Consider the following 14,368-nt stretch of genomic DNA (forward strand, 5'->3'; position numbering starts at 1 on the left):
ATCTGGAGCAGGAGGGGTCTTTTCTCCGTGCAGGGGTGAACGCGCTCTCTCGTGTGCCTTGTGCGGTGAACCTCGTGTTCCAGGTGCCGAGCGCCGGCTTCCCATCACATGAGAGTCAGACCTTCTGGCTGCGGTGGCCAGATGAGGAAGGCCAACGTGCTGACTCACCCGGAGGGGCCTTCTGGAGCCACTGTGAGGCATCATCCCCTGATGATCTTCCACGCACCCATTCCCTCTCTCTCCCCCCCCATCCCAGGCTTGACCAAAGACAACTTTGGCCTTCCAGGCTGAACGTGCCCGCGAGGGGTTACGGGCACCAGACCATTCCTTCCACGTCCTTAAGAACGGCTCAAGGTAGAACTTGGGAGAAACCTGAAGGATCACAACATTTTTTAAAAGTGAAGTAACAAGCGGGACCCCAACTAGCTTTAGTCGCGAAATGAGTGGCCTTTTCTAGTTGTTTGCAAGGAGGACGGTGGCATCGCCTGCTCTGTAATCCCTCAGGTTTCCCTTTTCTCAAAGGAAAAAAAGAGTCCTAGAAAGCCCATCAGCAGCACAAGGAATGGAACGCGTCACATTTCCAACACGGTCAGGAAGGGGGTGAAGGTTTCTTTCCAGCCAGTGCCACGAGCGAGCGAGAGGGAATGCATTACTCCAGCTGCTGAAGATGGGAATAGACGCCAAGCCAGTTTGTTTGGAGGAAGCGGGGGGGTGCCCCCATGGAGAAGGGGCTTGGGGGGGCACCGTTGCCCCTTGCTGTCCACGGGCAGATTCCATAAAGGGTCCACCTCCAGCTGGCAAAGGCTGCCCATCGGAAATCCTGGCATGCCCCCTTGGGTGCCCGTATGGGAAAGGTGGACGCGAAGCCAGGCGGGCCCAAGGAACAGGGAGGGCCCTGGAATAAGCCGCCTTCCTCTTCTTCCTTTGGGGTGGTGGGAGTGACCCCTCTGAGCCCATCCGCCTAGCCCCGGACGGGGACCACCGCCTCCCTCTGCCCGCTGGCCCCCTTCTCTCTGCCCGCTGGCATCGGGAGGACTTCCGGCTGCTGCAGAGGGGCTGGGCGGCCCCACGGTCCAGTGCCCCGTGCGGTCACTTCTGGACTGTGACCTCCGGCTGCGGAGGGCAGGCGGAGAGATGAAGAAAAGCCACTTTTCCAGCCTCTGCCGAAGGGATCAGCGGAGGAGGAAGGTCTGGAGTCTGTGGCCACTCTGACCCCCCTCCGCCTGAGTCACTTGGTGGTGAAGGCAAGCCAGTTTCACTTCCTTCCCATTCTTCAAGCGTTCGCGGAGGAGGAGGAGGCGGCAGCAGAGCCGGAGCGGGACCTCCCCACAGGGCAGCAGCCGTTGGGAATCCGAGCCCCCCGGCCAGGCAGACGCCAAGCTCCCCTCCGGAGCGATGAGACCCCCCACGCTCCCTTTGGGGTGGCCCCTTTGGGCCGCCGGCTGGTGCATCCTCCTGGCAGGTGAGTGCTCTGCCCCCAAGGTCATCATCCACCCTCCCTTTCTATCCTCGGCATCGTTGGGTTGAGGGCAGCAGCTGTGTGTGTGTGTGGCTACAAAAGGGGCAGCCGACAGGGTGCTGGAGGGCAAGGAAGAGGGCAGCCGGGAGCCGGGATCGGAGCTTGACCAAAGGAGGGACTGGTTTCAGCATCAGAACGGGCTTCTGGGCGGTCCCACTGCCAACCCCTTTCCCCAAACCGTAGCAAAAGCGAAGGGAAAAGGCCCCGAAAGGTCTCACCCTAAAGCCTGGGTCTTAAGATCAGCAGGAGAGACCTTTTTTTCTCAGTCCTGCCACCTTCACAGGATAGGTGCCTTCACTGTGGCTGCTCCTTTAAGACTCTGGAACTCCCTGCCACTGGAGGCCAGCCTGCCCCCCCCCCCCCATGGCTCTCCTTCCGCAAGCAGGCAAAAGACCTTTAGCTTCCAGGCAGGCCTTTCCCTTAATGACTGTCTGAGATGTGTTGTTGTTTTTTTAAATTCATTGTTATGCTTTTTTTAATGTGTTTTTTAAGAGTGATATTTGTTTGATTTTTTTTTACAGTATTTGTATACTTTTTGCTTTAAATATGGTCTTTTCATGATGTAAGCTGCTTTGGCTCCCTTTGAAGGAGAAAGGCGGGGTAAAAAAATACTTTAAAGAAATAACTAAAATAATGAAATACCTTCTGAAGGCTGCCCGCTCCACAGCTGAGCAGCTCTTCCTGTCAGGATGTTTTTTCCATCATGTTTAGTCAAAAGTTTATGATCTGGATCCTTGCCCTTCCCACAAAAGCTAGAGAGAACCAGCCTCCTCCATGTCCCCTGTTGCGACGGCCCTTCCAATCCTTCATGACAGGAGGTTCCAAGCCAATTTGAGGAAGAGGAACATCTTGCCAATCAGAGCTGTTTGGTAGTTGAACGGAGCACCTCAGAAAGCAGCGGGTTGTCCATCAGAGGTTGGGTGGCCGTCTCTTGATGAGGCTTTAATTCTGGATTTCCTGCCTCCGAAAGGGGTCAGTCCGGGTGGTGTTAAAAGGGTGATATTTGCCTTTTCTGCTGTTATGGGGACAGACTAGCCACCCACAGCTTACTGGCTCCCCACCCGCCTCCGCTTTCTGGTTTTTCTTTCCTTCCAGCTTCCCTTTCGGCTCAGGATGAAATCTCCACGGTGGGCCGGAAAGAGGTGGGAGGGCCCCCGATTTTCCCACCCGGCTCTGGTGATGGCTTTTCCGAAGCTCCCCTTTGCCCCCACAGAAAGAAAGCGGCCACGCTGGTGCCCTCTTTTACAAAGACCACCACAACCGTGCCACCCCACCCCACCACACACCACCCCATAACGAATCCTACCACACCCCGCCATAACATGACAACCCAGCCCCAAAAGCGCACAACTCGTCACCCCCACCACACCACAACCCACCCCCACACCAAGACCCATCGTCCCCATACCACCACCCCCACGCCTCGCCCCCACAACCACACCACGACCCATCATCCCCATACCACCACCCCCACGCCTCGCCCCCACAACCACACCACGACCCATCATCCTCATACCACCACCTCCGCGCCTCGCCCCCACAACCACACCACGACCCATTATCCCCATACCACCACCTCCGCGCCTTGGCCCCACAACCACACCACGGCTGCCCCCCACTCTACGGCTCCCACCAATGGCTCCACAACCCACCCGCCCAGCAACCGAACCACGGCGCCTGCCACCTCACGGCCTCACACCGCGACCCCACCGCCCACCCTGGCCCCCTTCATCGAAGTGGGAAACTACGTGGTCAGGAACGGATCGGCGGTGTGCCTGCGGGCACAGACGGGGCTGCAGCTTCAGGTGCGCTACACGGACGGAGCAAAGCAACAGGTAGGAACCAGCCCAGATGCCACTGCTGCCGTTGGGGGTTTGTGTGGGTTTTTTTGGGGGGGAGGGAACCTTCCTGGATGAGACCGGGAGGGCATTCACGAGTTTGGATTTCAAGGATTTGTTCCAGGGTGCAAGACCTCACGGGTTGCCCTTAACCTGAGAAGAACCGGCAAAACGTCTTAGATGGTGGGTTTGTGGCAATCAGCGCCGAAAATCCCCCCCCCTTCGAGGGAGCTCCTGAGATTTGGGGAAACATTTGCTGCTCAAAATTCGAGGCGTCCCGATTTGCATTTTGAGGCCCAGACACGCAAATCTTTGCAAAACTCTCTCCCAAATCTTTGCAAAGCATTTGAGGAGGGTGGAAATGAGCGTGGCTGGATTCCCAACAGAGAGCGAGGGATCGGTTGTTGGAGGAGATCCCCAGAAACTGAACCCTTCTAACTTCTTTGGGAGTCGAGCGAGACTGGGCAAAGAAAGAAGCTGGGGGGGGGGGCTGGGGGGGGAGCAGGATTCCTGGGTCCCTGGAGAGAAAAAGGGGGTGGGAGGGCCAGGCCCTGGAGAAGCAGCCGACATGTTTGGGTTATCCTTTCACTCCCGCTTGCATCTGTGTAAAGAAGGAAACTGAACACCCCTGGGCTTCCCGGGGTGGATCCGTGCCCCGACAGTGCAATATTTGGGGGCTCTCCCGTGGGGCTGAAGGGAGATTCTGGGAGTTGTGTTCTGGGAAAACTAAGTGCTCTGAGCGGGAAGGGATTTGGGGTGGAGGAGGATGCTGAAATCTTCCGGTGTGGGGAGCCCTGACGGCTTATCACCTGGCAAGGGGGCAGCAAAGGTGAGGGCCGGATGTCGGATGTCGATGCCTCTGCTGCCCGATGTAATTTGCGGTCGTCCGCCAAAGTTGGTTTCCCCACTTGGCCTGACCTACATAATTTCCCAGGAATTTGCTGAGCCAGGCTTCCCCCACGCCATCTCTTCCAGATGTGCCAGATGCACAAACACAACTCCCAGAGTCATCCTGTCCCGTCCAAGTTGGCTAAGGGGTTGTGGGGGGACCCCTGACCCTTCCGGAGAGGCCGCAGGTGGAAGAAAACATCTCTCTTTCTCTCTCTCTCTCTCTCTCTCTCTCTCTCTCTTTTTTCCTTTCTCCAGCTCTGGGGAGAATTTGCCGTGCGGCCCAACCACACCCTGGTTCGCGGGACGTGCTCCGACAAGACAGCCCTCCTCGAACTCAATTTCCCCGAAGGGTTTATTTTCTTCACATTCCAAAAGGTGCCGAAAGAGGGTCCCGGATGAGGGTCAAGGGGGTGGGGTGGGAGGAAAGGGCCGGTGGCCGAGAGAAGGCAAAACACAGCGAGCCTTCGGTGTAGAGAGAGACGGCTGGGGCCAAACATTTTGCAAAAATGGCCTTCTTTTGAAAGACAGAGAAGTTGGCTATTCAACAGGGTCTCCCAAACAAAAAAAGGAAAACCGAAGGATCAATTCCTGCAGGGGTATTTCCTCAATGAACGACCCAGTTGCATCCAGGCCCAGAATCTGCAGAGAAAAATATCCCAGTGTATGGAGGGCAAAGCTCAGAATCCCTTAATGGTCCTGACGCTTTCCACCACATCAGGTGTGAACCTCCTTCTGGTCTGTTTCGTTGGCCATGGAGGGCTTCGGGCTTCAAGGGCGAAACAGGTTTCCTCTGTCCGGTTTCTGGGGAGTGCCTGTTTAGATTTGCAAATTTAAATGTCAAAAGAGCAAAGTTTCCTAGCCTTTAAGGAGGCAAAGACCTGGTTAAAAAAGAGAAGCAGGGACTTTATAAGGAGTCAGACACTTGGGCTTCTTATCCAGAAGCTCCCCGGCCTCTCAGCCAGGGTTAGCTTTGACATCGGAAGTCTCCTGGGCTGTCGTTTTCTTAATTAACCGGACCAGATTAAGCAGACCGATTGGCCCTCTCAGTAAACGCTCCCTCCTGTCTGGGGAAATGGGGAGAAACTGGGGGATGAAATCAACGTGAGGAGGAGGACGCAGAAAGAATTAAGAGCGTCCCTTGTCGCCGATCCGATGTGATGTGCCGTTGACTGCTGGGCTCCCTTCAACGTGAATTCGTCTGTTGAAAGCACTGTTCAGCAAATGGCTGTCTTAAAAGGAAGGGTTTTCTTTTTCTAGCCTGCTTATCTGTCTGGCAACCCGTGGTCAGAATTTGGAGAAGTTCCTTGTTTCGGATGACGATGACGAGAGGCCACGCTCCCTGCAGAACTCCGGCCCGAATAAAGGAGCTTTCCCCAAACGCTGCACCCAATGAGCCGCAGAGCGTTCCAGCGACGCCGACGCGGTTGTACCAAGAAAGAGCAGCTGAAGACCACGATGGACGCACACGTGGCTCTTCGCTTAAAAGAAAGCCCCCCCCCTTCCGCTTCTTCTTTTCCCCTCTTTAATATGGGGAAGCTCAGAGGACGAAGCGCATGATTCGGGCTGCGGGAAGACTCTCCAAGCTGGACCGACTCCACCGCCCGCCCTTTGGCGTTAAGGGAGCCAAGCTGTGAGTCACCCTCTGATTAAGGACATCCGTTGGCAACGGAGGCGGAAAGACCGGCTGGGAGCCTGGCAGCCTCTCCTCTTGGGGTGCCAGGGATGGCACAGCAGATCCTGGATGTGGCCCTGGCATATCTCAGGCTCTCCTTCTGTGGGTCCTGTGTTGCTCTGCTCATATCATGCCACAAGAGAAGACCGACAGTTCTGCGTCACTTGCTGAGTCTGTCTGAGCTAAATTTGAATTGTTTTGTTTTGTTTTCTTTAACTACAACTCCCAGAATCCTTCAGCCAGATTCTTGGAGCTCTGCCATTCTGGAAGATCAATCTTCCAAGTTCTGGATTTGGTCAAGCCACACCTGTCACTGGCCGCTCCCAGGGACCTGCGGTGTGATGCTACCTCTGGGGACCCATGCCACAACGCTTCCCTGGCCTCCTCCTTTTTCAGCAGCAGGTCCTTCAGTTACACCAGACCTCCCCCCCCTTCTTTCCTCGTAATATCTAGGAGCCGCCCCCCCAAAACCATGACCACGGGTATAAGTGTTTCAGACCGCTCCCTGGAAGAGCGTGGACATTAGATCTCAGGGCAAGATGTCCTCATCGAAATGGGCGCACAGACCAAACATCTTCACATTTCCTTTCCTTTCGCCTGATTTACATCCAGCTTTTCTCCGGATACTGGGATGCAAAGCCACTGACATCATGATGACCAGATGCAACTTGATGCAAGGAGTAATCACATGAAAACACAATGAAACTAACTGCTCTGCTTAAAAGGGTCGCAAATCAGAATTTCCTTAACCTTCCATATCCCCATGTTGGCACTCATTACTGCTGGTGAAGGCAGAATGCTCGCCATTCTGGAAAATAAAACTGTCTCTCTTTCTCCTTAGAATGAAACCCAAAATAAATTCTACCTGAGCCGGATCCGGGCCAACCTGACGTACCAGTTTCCGCGAGCAACAGGTAAGGTCATTCTGGTGATGCTCCCTGGCTTATTGGGGGGGGGCTACCCTCCGTCTGTATTGGTCAAAGCCTCCACCTTCTTCACAACCTCATGACAGGCATTTACTTTTACCTTGTGTGGAAAGACCGGCAGCGTGAGGGCAAAGCATCCATTTGTTTGGAAAGCCCTCATAAGTGGCCGTCTGGATCAGTACCCAGAATGCTGTTTAAAAAAAAAAAAAGAATTAATTTCAGTACCCATCATTTCTTGGCAAGCCTGGTTGCCGCTACCATTACTTGATCACACAAGCAATTTGTTGCACTGACGAGCACATTATTGAGACAAAGAGGTTTCCTTAAGAACAGGAAAAAAAATACATGGAAAAAATCTCTGGCTCCCACTGGTGGCCAATTCTGATATTGCACCTTGGGGATATCTTTTAAAAATACAAAACACACAACCTAATAACACTTCTCTTGACACTTAGGACTGATAAGAAAAGGAAGCAAAATCTGAAAAAAGGTATTAAAATGCCTTTAAAAGTAGCTTTGGAAAGGAACTAGGAAATGTTACTTGTGGCATCTAAGTAACTTAAATGTTGGTTGTTGTGGGTTTCTCGGGCTCTTTGGCCGTGTTCTGAAGGTTGTTCTTCCTAACGTTTCACCAGTCTCTGTGGCCATGGGCATCTTCAGGGGACAGCCCAAAAAACCCACAACAACCATTAGATCCCGGCCATGAAAGCCTTCGCGAATACATTAAACTTAAATGTTATTTGTGGCATCTAAGTAACTTGTGGCATCTAAGTAACTTAAAAGGAACTATAACAACCAATTACATTATTTATGACTCTGAAGGTACATAATTATCTATAGCGATGTTCCTAGTTGAGTGCTCATTTCCATGCTTAGAAGAGGGGCTGGTGCTGAGAGCCTAGAAGGATGGGCATTTAGTCAGATTCACGGCTTTGAAAAGTTACTTTTTCGTTGTGCAGCAAAGGAGGGGAGATTTTGGGAGTGGTGCTCCAGAAAACGAACTTATCCAGGTTGCAACGGTGGGGGAATCTGGGGACTTAAGAAGCAGGTTTGCAAGATTTAGCCTCTTACCTTTGGGCTCCTAACGTCCCACCTGGACTAAAGGTCTAGGAACTGCGAAGGTAGAAGGGAGGAGACGGGGTGGGTGGGATAAAACGACTCCCATCCAGGCTCCCTCCAGTCCTCGAGGGCATGCCTGCCATCCTTAACATACCCAAGGAACCCTGGAATGTTCCTGCCCAGCCCTGACCTTGTTAACACAGCCAGTTTCTCTGGACCGGCTGGACTCCTGAACCTTTTGCACGCTTCGAGTCCTTCACCCAATCAAAGGGTGACTCAGAGGCTGAAGGGAGATCCCAAATGCCCACGGAAGGTTCCCGAGCAGGGGGATTAAAGGATCATAAATAAAGCAGGAAAGCTATCCTCGCTTTGAAACACACTTATGGGCTGCTCTTTACTTAAGGTACAAGGCACACAGGTTGGAAGTAAGGACTTACAGGTAACGCAGCGCCCAGTAATGAGTTAGCGCCTGTTTTCATAAGAGCAGGGCGGGGGGTAACAAAAGCTTCTTTTCAAAGGTGGCAGGAACAAAAATGTCTTTACTGGAACAAGCCTTACACTGTAGCGAGGGGAGAAAAAGGGTCCTAGTTATTTGTGATCCCATTTGATAAGTATTTTCTAAGTTGTATCTCATGCCCCTATACCTTCATGGGGTGCTTATTTTTTAAAAAAAGGAAAATATGTTGGAAAGTAGTTAAAAAGCACCGTGCAATGTCAACGGGACGAGCACCCCCGCAAATTAATTCATGTTTGAATCCAACGGCTGCCATCCTCTTGCTTTGGCGAACTGTGCTGCGCTAGAGTAGGCCCATTTGAATCCGCGGAGCTTAACGGAGGAGCTGGCTCGCCAAATCCCCCGCCGGTTCAAGCGGGTCTACTCTAGTTGTGACTTCAAGCCACAGGATCGATGAGTGAGAAAAACAGGACAGTGATTTCCAGCTTCTGCAAAGGCAATTGGAACAATCTCCCCTCCGAGATCCGTTTTGGCCCCCCTCGCTGGGCATTTTCAAAAGCCACCTTGAAACCTGGCTATTTAGGCAGGCCTTCCCTCCGGGCACCACTTCACTTATCTTTGATTCACCGTCTTGCATTTCTGCTTATTGTTAAATGGTTGTGAAAATGTATTTATATGGCAATTGTTTTTATTTTATCTGTTGTGAGCTGCCCAGAGTAGACAATGTCTAGATGGGCGACATATGAGTCTAATAAATAAATAAATAAATACGTTCCCCCTTCCCAGCATGGAGCTTTCCATCTTCTGAGCCCAAGCCATAAACGAAACACCCCACAAAACCCACGCTAACGATCTCAGTGTTCACGCAAATGAATTGTTTAATTAAAGAGAGAGAAATACTTCTGCCGGTCGACCCAGAAACCAAGCGCAAGGCAGCAGGAAAGTGGGGCTGCCTTGTTTAAGAAGGTCTCAGATGCTCCCAACCCATGTCTGTCTCTCTCTCTCTCCAGAAACGTCCTTCGCCGCTGATAACGCCTCTCTGCACGAGTTCGAGGCTCACCTCGGGCACTCTTACCAGTGCCAGAACAGGACTTTGGCCCTCGCTGACAGCTTTCGCCTCCATGCGCAGAACGAACGTGTCCAAGCCTTTGAATTGAAAGATGGACAATTTGGAGAAGGTAAGCGCTCCTATTTCCTCCATGCAGGCTTTATGGCTTTGGAGCCGGGGTAGACGGGGCAAGCTTTCTCTCCGGGCCCTTCAGGTCTTCCTCAAATACAACCACCTTGTTTAATGCTGTCCCTCCGTCTTCTGTGCCGTTTGCCTCAGTTTTCTATCACCTTCAGGGGATTGGATTCTTTCCTCTGTGCTGAATTTTCTGGTTTTCTTGATCCCCAGCTGGAAACTGGAAAACTGGAAGAGAACATTATGTTCACCACTTGGTCACCTTTATGTGCATGAGACTGAATGCTCTTCCCTCCCTCTCTCTCTCCCTGGTAGCTCAATATATGTATATGTCTGCCTTGAACTGGGACTGTTTAGCCTGGAGGGGGAAAAAAAGACGTAGGGGAGATAGGAGGAGAGCGCTATTCAAAGACTTGAAGGGCGGTCCTACAGAGGAAGGGCAGGATCTGTTTTCTCCATCATCCTAGAATGCAGGACACGCAAGCATGGGCTCAAGCGACAGGAAGACAGATTTAGGCTGAACATCAAGAAAAACTTCCTAACTGATAGAGCGGTACAACGATGGAAGTTATGATCTCGGGGGGGGGGGGGTGAGCGCCCCAACGCCAGAGGCCTTCAGGAGACCATGGGGAAACCATCTGTCCGATCTGCTTTGAGTTCCTGCCTTGAGCAGGGGGGGGGCATTTGGACCCGATGGCCTTACAAGCCCCTTCCATGATTCCACAGTTCTTTGAATTCCTATTGCTCACCTTTTCTTCGCCCAGGGCCCCGGCTTGGCAGAGCAAGCTTAGACCCTCCTTTCTTCTTTCCCATGACTCCCGTTCCAAATCCACAAGGAGCAGCTGGGTGGCCTCTCCTCCTGTCATCATCATCCTCTTCAAATGGCAAAGCCAGAAGGGACCCTCGGGGTCATCGAGTCCGGCCCCTGTCAAGGCAGGCAGCCCACTGGGGGATTCAAACTTCCAACCTCTGGCTTTGCTCTCAAGAGGCCTGTGTTCCCTTTTACCCTGAACGTCCACCTCCTTTTCACTGGATCTTTTATTTTCCCCTTTCAGCGGACGTCTGTCCACTGCCGAAGCGTTCCAGCATCTTGCCCATTATCGTGGGGGTCCTCCTCGCTCTCCTGATCCTCATCGTCATCATCGCTTTCCTCGTGGGACGGCGGCGGGCACATTCCGGGTACCAAACCCTCTAACCTCCCATTCCCTCTGCATGCGCCCACACCCAGAGAAGACCTGGATTTGGGGTCCCTCCTTGACCCCCCTGCAGTATCACTGCAAGGCAGGGGTGCATGAGACTGGATGCTCTTCCCTCCCTCCCTCGTAGCTCAATATATATACCCAATATACCCCTATTCCCTATCTGATGCCGGGACTGACAATTCAGAATACAACCTGGAGGCAGGAATGGGTGGGTGGAACGAAACTGCCAACCATTAAGCCGACAGGTTTTGCAATCCCTGCTATCGACAGTCACCCGACACACCCTGATCAAGGAGGGAGCTCAACGTAAATGGAGCGGAGACTTGACTTTTTCACTCCATAAGCACAGCATTGGCTATTTCTGGGGAGATTGTCTCTTTCTGGCCCTGCGAGAGAGACTGTCTCGCTTCCTCCAGCAAATGATAGCAATTTAAACCAGCAAGAACTGGCTGGTACGTCACTTGCATTGCACAATCTTGTTTTTCCTCGGCGTCCCTCTGACTCCCCTCCACCCTTGGAGCCTTGTTGTCTCTTCTGATTCTGTGAATCCTCTCTGGATAAGAGACCTCTGTTATACGCAAATTTGCTAGAATCTCTTCTGAGCCTTGAGCGAGGGCATTTTTGCTTCCAAATAAACAGGTAAAATAAGAATGTCTGGAACAGTTTCGGGGGGGGGGGGCAGGGATCATGGTATTCTTATGCCTTGGTTTTTAAGCTGCTCTATCTGCACAGAAAGGAGGGTCTCTACATTAGAAAACAGAATCCAGGGGAAAGGGGAGGGGGGAGTCTATTAACCTTTCTTTGGCATCCTGTTAATCCTTGATCCGCACACAGGATCTGGCCATCAAGACTGCATTTGAATAAAACAGCAGGGCTGAAAAAGCTGGCCTTTCCCCTTGTTGGCAAACGACTGTGCTGATCTTCTCATCCCGAAGGAAGGGCAAGACTCGGCCAGCTTATGAGCCAACTAATCTTTGTTAATGAGCAATCCAACTCTTCTGCTCCCCTTTGTAAAACTGCCCTTGGAATACCGCATGTTTCGGGGTGTATGGTTGGGAAAATAACACTCTGCACATACACAGAGGCATTTGTACTGTTTCCTGCAAGGACTGGATGTGAAACTTAAAACAATTCAAAGCAACCCATCGTAAAAACACCTCCACTTTGGAAAGGTATTAGTTCTTAAAATGACACACTTAAAATGAAACTATTTACATTCAGCTTTTGTACGATTTTATTAAACATTTGATATCTACACCCCACCCACCCAAACCTGGTTTCCCTCACAATCTACAACACTGTAGTAACTTATAGGCTGAAATCCTGTTGCCATAAGTTAAGCCATGTAAGGCTGATGATGTCATCAGCAGTAGTGATGTTGTTTTTAAGAAATTAAACATTAGACAGTTCCATTCCCCACGGTGCCTTCTTGGCAGGGGCTAGACTCGATGATCCATAAGGTCCCTTTCCATCCATTCAGATCTATGATGATGATGATTCTCCCCTGAAGGTCCCAAGGCTCCTGTGTACTCATTTTCATTGTCAAGAATGTTTAATTTCTGAAGCATCATGGCTGATTAATTTCTTAAGAAGCATGGCTGATGAGGATGTCACCAGCCTTACGAGGTGTAACTTACGCCACAGGATCTCAGCCGTAATATGCAACTCCCATCAACACCCCATTGTCCAGTGTATTCTTCTATGCTCTCAACTCTAGTCCCAATAGTTCTTTCAGAAGGTATTCAGGAGTTGGTGATGGTAGCTAAAATGAACGGAAAATGTAAAGCAGGTAAAAATAGATTTTCATTTGTCCAGGGAGACTGGTGTTGGGATAGGCAGGTATCCATGTCCCTGCTGAGTAGTTCTGTGTGTACCTGTGGCCTGCAAATTGCAACAACAGGTCAAGTTGATCCTATTGAAGAGACTTATTGGAGAGGTCAGGAAGCCACGGTATTTGCATTCAACCCCTTAGGGCAGAGGCCAGGGCGTCCCGAATCTCCACGGCTTCAACGTCTTCCTCCTCATCCTCCTCGAATGGGTGTTCCTCCCGCTGCTGCTGCTCCTCCTCCATCCAGCACGACTGGAAAACGTCCCCGCGTGCCTCACAGACGTTGTGGAGGGTGCAGCAGGCGGCGATGAGGGTGGGCAGGAAGGAAACGTCTGTGTCATTGCGTTTGGTGAGGCATCGCCAGCGCCCTCGCAGGCGCCCAAAGGCCACCCCCACCACTGTCCGTGCGGCGGCAGCGTATTCATTGAACCGCTGCTGGGCGGGAGTCAGGGCCTCATCCCGATAAGGCCTCATGAGCCAAGGCAGGAAGGGGTAAGAGCAGCTGCCCAGCAAGAAAACAGGCACCTGCACCCCCCGGACGTCTTTCGATCCGCCTGGGAAGAGTTCGCCTTCTTGAGCTCGCTGGTAAAGCTCCGACGTGCACAACACCTGAGAGTCGGTCACCCTTCCTGGGCACCCCACGTTGATATCCCAGAAGCAGCCACGGGAGTCAACAGCCGCCTGGACCACCAAGGAATGCCAGCCGTGGCGGTTGTAGTAGCCCGGGGCGTTCTCGTTGGGCGCTCGGATGGGGACGTGGAGGGAGCCCAGCACCCCGGCCAGCTGGGGCAAGGGGAAGCCGTTGCCGGCCGCCACTTCTGCGGGGTCCGGCGGGCGGACGTAGGCCGGCGTCAGGATGGCCACCACAGCTTCGCAAACGTCCCGCAGGATCTTGCAGACGGTGGAGCGCGAGACGCCAAAGAGCTGCTCCACCGCCCGGTACTCGGTGCAGGCCCCCAGGCGCCAGAGGGTCATGGCCAGGCGCACGTCGGCCGGGATGGCCCGCCTCATGTTGGTGTCTCGCCGTTGGATGGCGTGGCGCAGCTGGGAGCAGAGGTAGTCGAAGGTGGTGGGGGAGACGCGGAAGTTCTCCACCCACTCCCAGGGGCTGAAGGCCTTGACCCGCACAATCTCCCAGAAGGCCGAGCTCCGGGCTTTGCTCCACAGGCGCCGTTCCCGCAGCAACCGGGGCAGGCGGTCCCCCTCCTCAGGGTCAGCGTCACCCGCTCGGCCCAGGCCCGGCCTCGGGCCCCCACTGGGCGGCCCAGGAGCCCCGGCCAGCCTCCGGCCGAGCCAGAGGAGGGCAAAGCGCTGCCGGGAGCGGGCCTGGGCCCGGTGGTGGTGGGCGGCCCGGCGTCGGCGGGCAGCCTCCCTCAGGCGGCGTCCCCGCTGGAGGCGCAGGTAGTAGAGGAGGCAGAGGGCCACCGTGCCCCGGCTGAGGGTGGGCAGCCGCCGCAGCCCCTGCCGCCTCGGGGCCTCTCCCTCTTCCTCCTGCTCCTCTGCCTCTTCCTGCTGAGGCTGACCCCCAGGGCCAGTGCTGAGGGGCCAAGATGGCTGCTCAGGCCTGGCAGCCATTTTGTCCCTTGGCCAAACTTAGTGGAGAGCACGGCAGAAGGGGTGCCCACCAGGTCAAAACGGCGCCTGCGCAGAAGGCCGCCGCTTTTTTCTCTCCCCCGGAGCATGCGCAAACGGGGCAGCGGCGGAGGCCGGGACGGCGAAAAGCTAGAGCCCAAAGGGGGCGCGCACGCGCAGAGTGTCCCGCCACGAAACCAGCCACGGTGCATGCGCGCGGGGGA

At 53.6% G+C, this 14,368-nt stretch overlaps 2 protein-coding genes and 1 long non-coding RNA gene across 4 annotated transcripts; 1 reads left to right on the top strand and 2 right to left on the bottom strand.

Annotated features, from left to right (window-relative positions):
• Nucleotides 1-1,067: 1,067 nt before the first annotated feature.
• Nucleotides 1,068-11,395, top strand: CD68 (CD68 molecule). 2 transcript variants are annotated; one of them, XM_072977236.2, is made up of 6 exons: nucleotides 1,068-1,462; nucleotides 2,615-3,354; nucleotides 4,504-4,623; nucleotides 6,762-6,834; nucleotides 9,370-9,537; nucleotides 10,598-11,395. In XM_072977236.2, exons 1-6 carry the CDS (start codon nucleotides 1,396-1,398, stop codon nucleotides 10,735-10,737), a joined length of 1,308 nt encoding a protein of 435 aa, XP_072833337.2. In that variant the 5' UTR covers nucleotides 1,068-1,395; the 3' UTR covers nucleotides 10,738-11,395. The 2 variants fall into 2 exon arrangements, with proteins under 2 accessions (XP_072833337.2, XP_072833338.2); XM_072977237.2 differs by having other exon boundaries at nucleotides 1,073-1,462; nucleotides 2,733-3,354.
• On the bottom strand, nucleotides 9,220-10,602 carry LOC140701400 (uncharacterized). Its single transcript, XR_012080332.2, has 2 exons — nucleotides 10,292-10,602; nucleotides 9,220-9,770 (listed from the first exon to the last, which is right to left on the bottom strand). It is a non-coding gene; the product is annotated as an uncharacterized LOC140701400 (long non-coding RNA).
• A 559-nt stretch (nucleotides 11,396-11,954) lies between the features above and the next one.
• Nucleotides 11,955-14,154, bottom strand: LOC110082316 (uncharacterized). The gene has a single exon (XM_072977235.2). The coding sequence runs from the start codon at nucleotides 14,145-14,147 to the stop codon at nucleotides 12,705-12,707; it is 1,443 nt and encodes a 480-aa protein (XP_072833336.1). The 5' UTR covers nucleotides 14,148-14,154; the 3' UTR covers nucleotides 11,955-12,704.
• Between the last annotated feature and the right edge of the window lie 214 nt (nucleotides 14,155-14,368).

Source organism: Pogona vitticeps, chromosome 6 (genome assembly GCF_051106095.1).
Source record: "Pogona vitticeps strain Pit_001003342236 chromosome 6, PviZW2.1, whole genome shotgun sequence".
NCBI lineage: Eukaryota > Metazoa > Chordata > Lepidosauria > Squamata > Agamidae > Pogona > Pogona vitticeps.

Bases quoted from the DNA above. Each gene is read 5' to 3' on its own strand.
- CD68 (XM_072977236.2), top strand. From the start codon at position 1,396: ATGAGACCCCCCACGCTCCCTTTGGGGTGGCCCCTTTGGGCCGCCGGC. The intron at 3,355-4,503 runs GTAGGAACCAGC...TCCTTTCTCCAG, and splicing joins CGGACGGAGCAAAGCAACAG to CTCTGGGGAGAATTTGCCGT. The intron at 9,538-10,597 runs GTAAGCGCTCCT...TTCCCCTTTCAG, and splicing joins AGATGGACAATTTGGAGAAG to CGGACGTCTGTCCACTGCCG.
- LOC110082316 (XM_072977235.2), bottom strand. From the start codon at position 14,147: ATGGCTGCCAGGCCTGAGCAGCCATCTTGGCCCCTCAGCACTGGCCCT.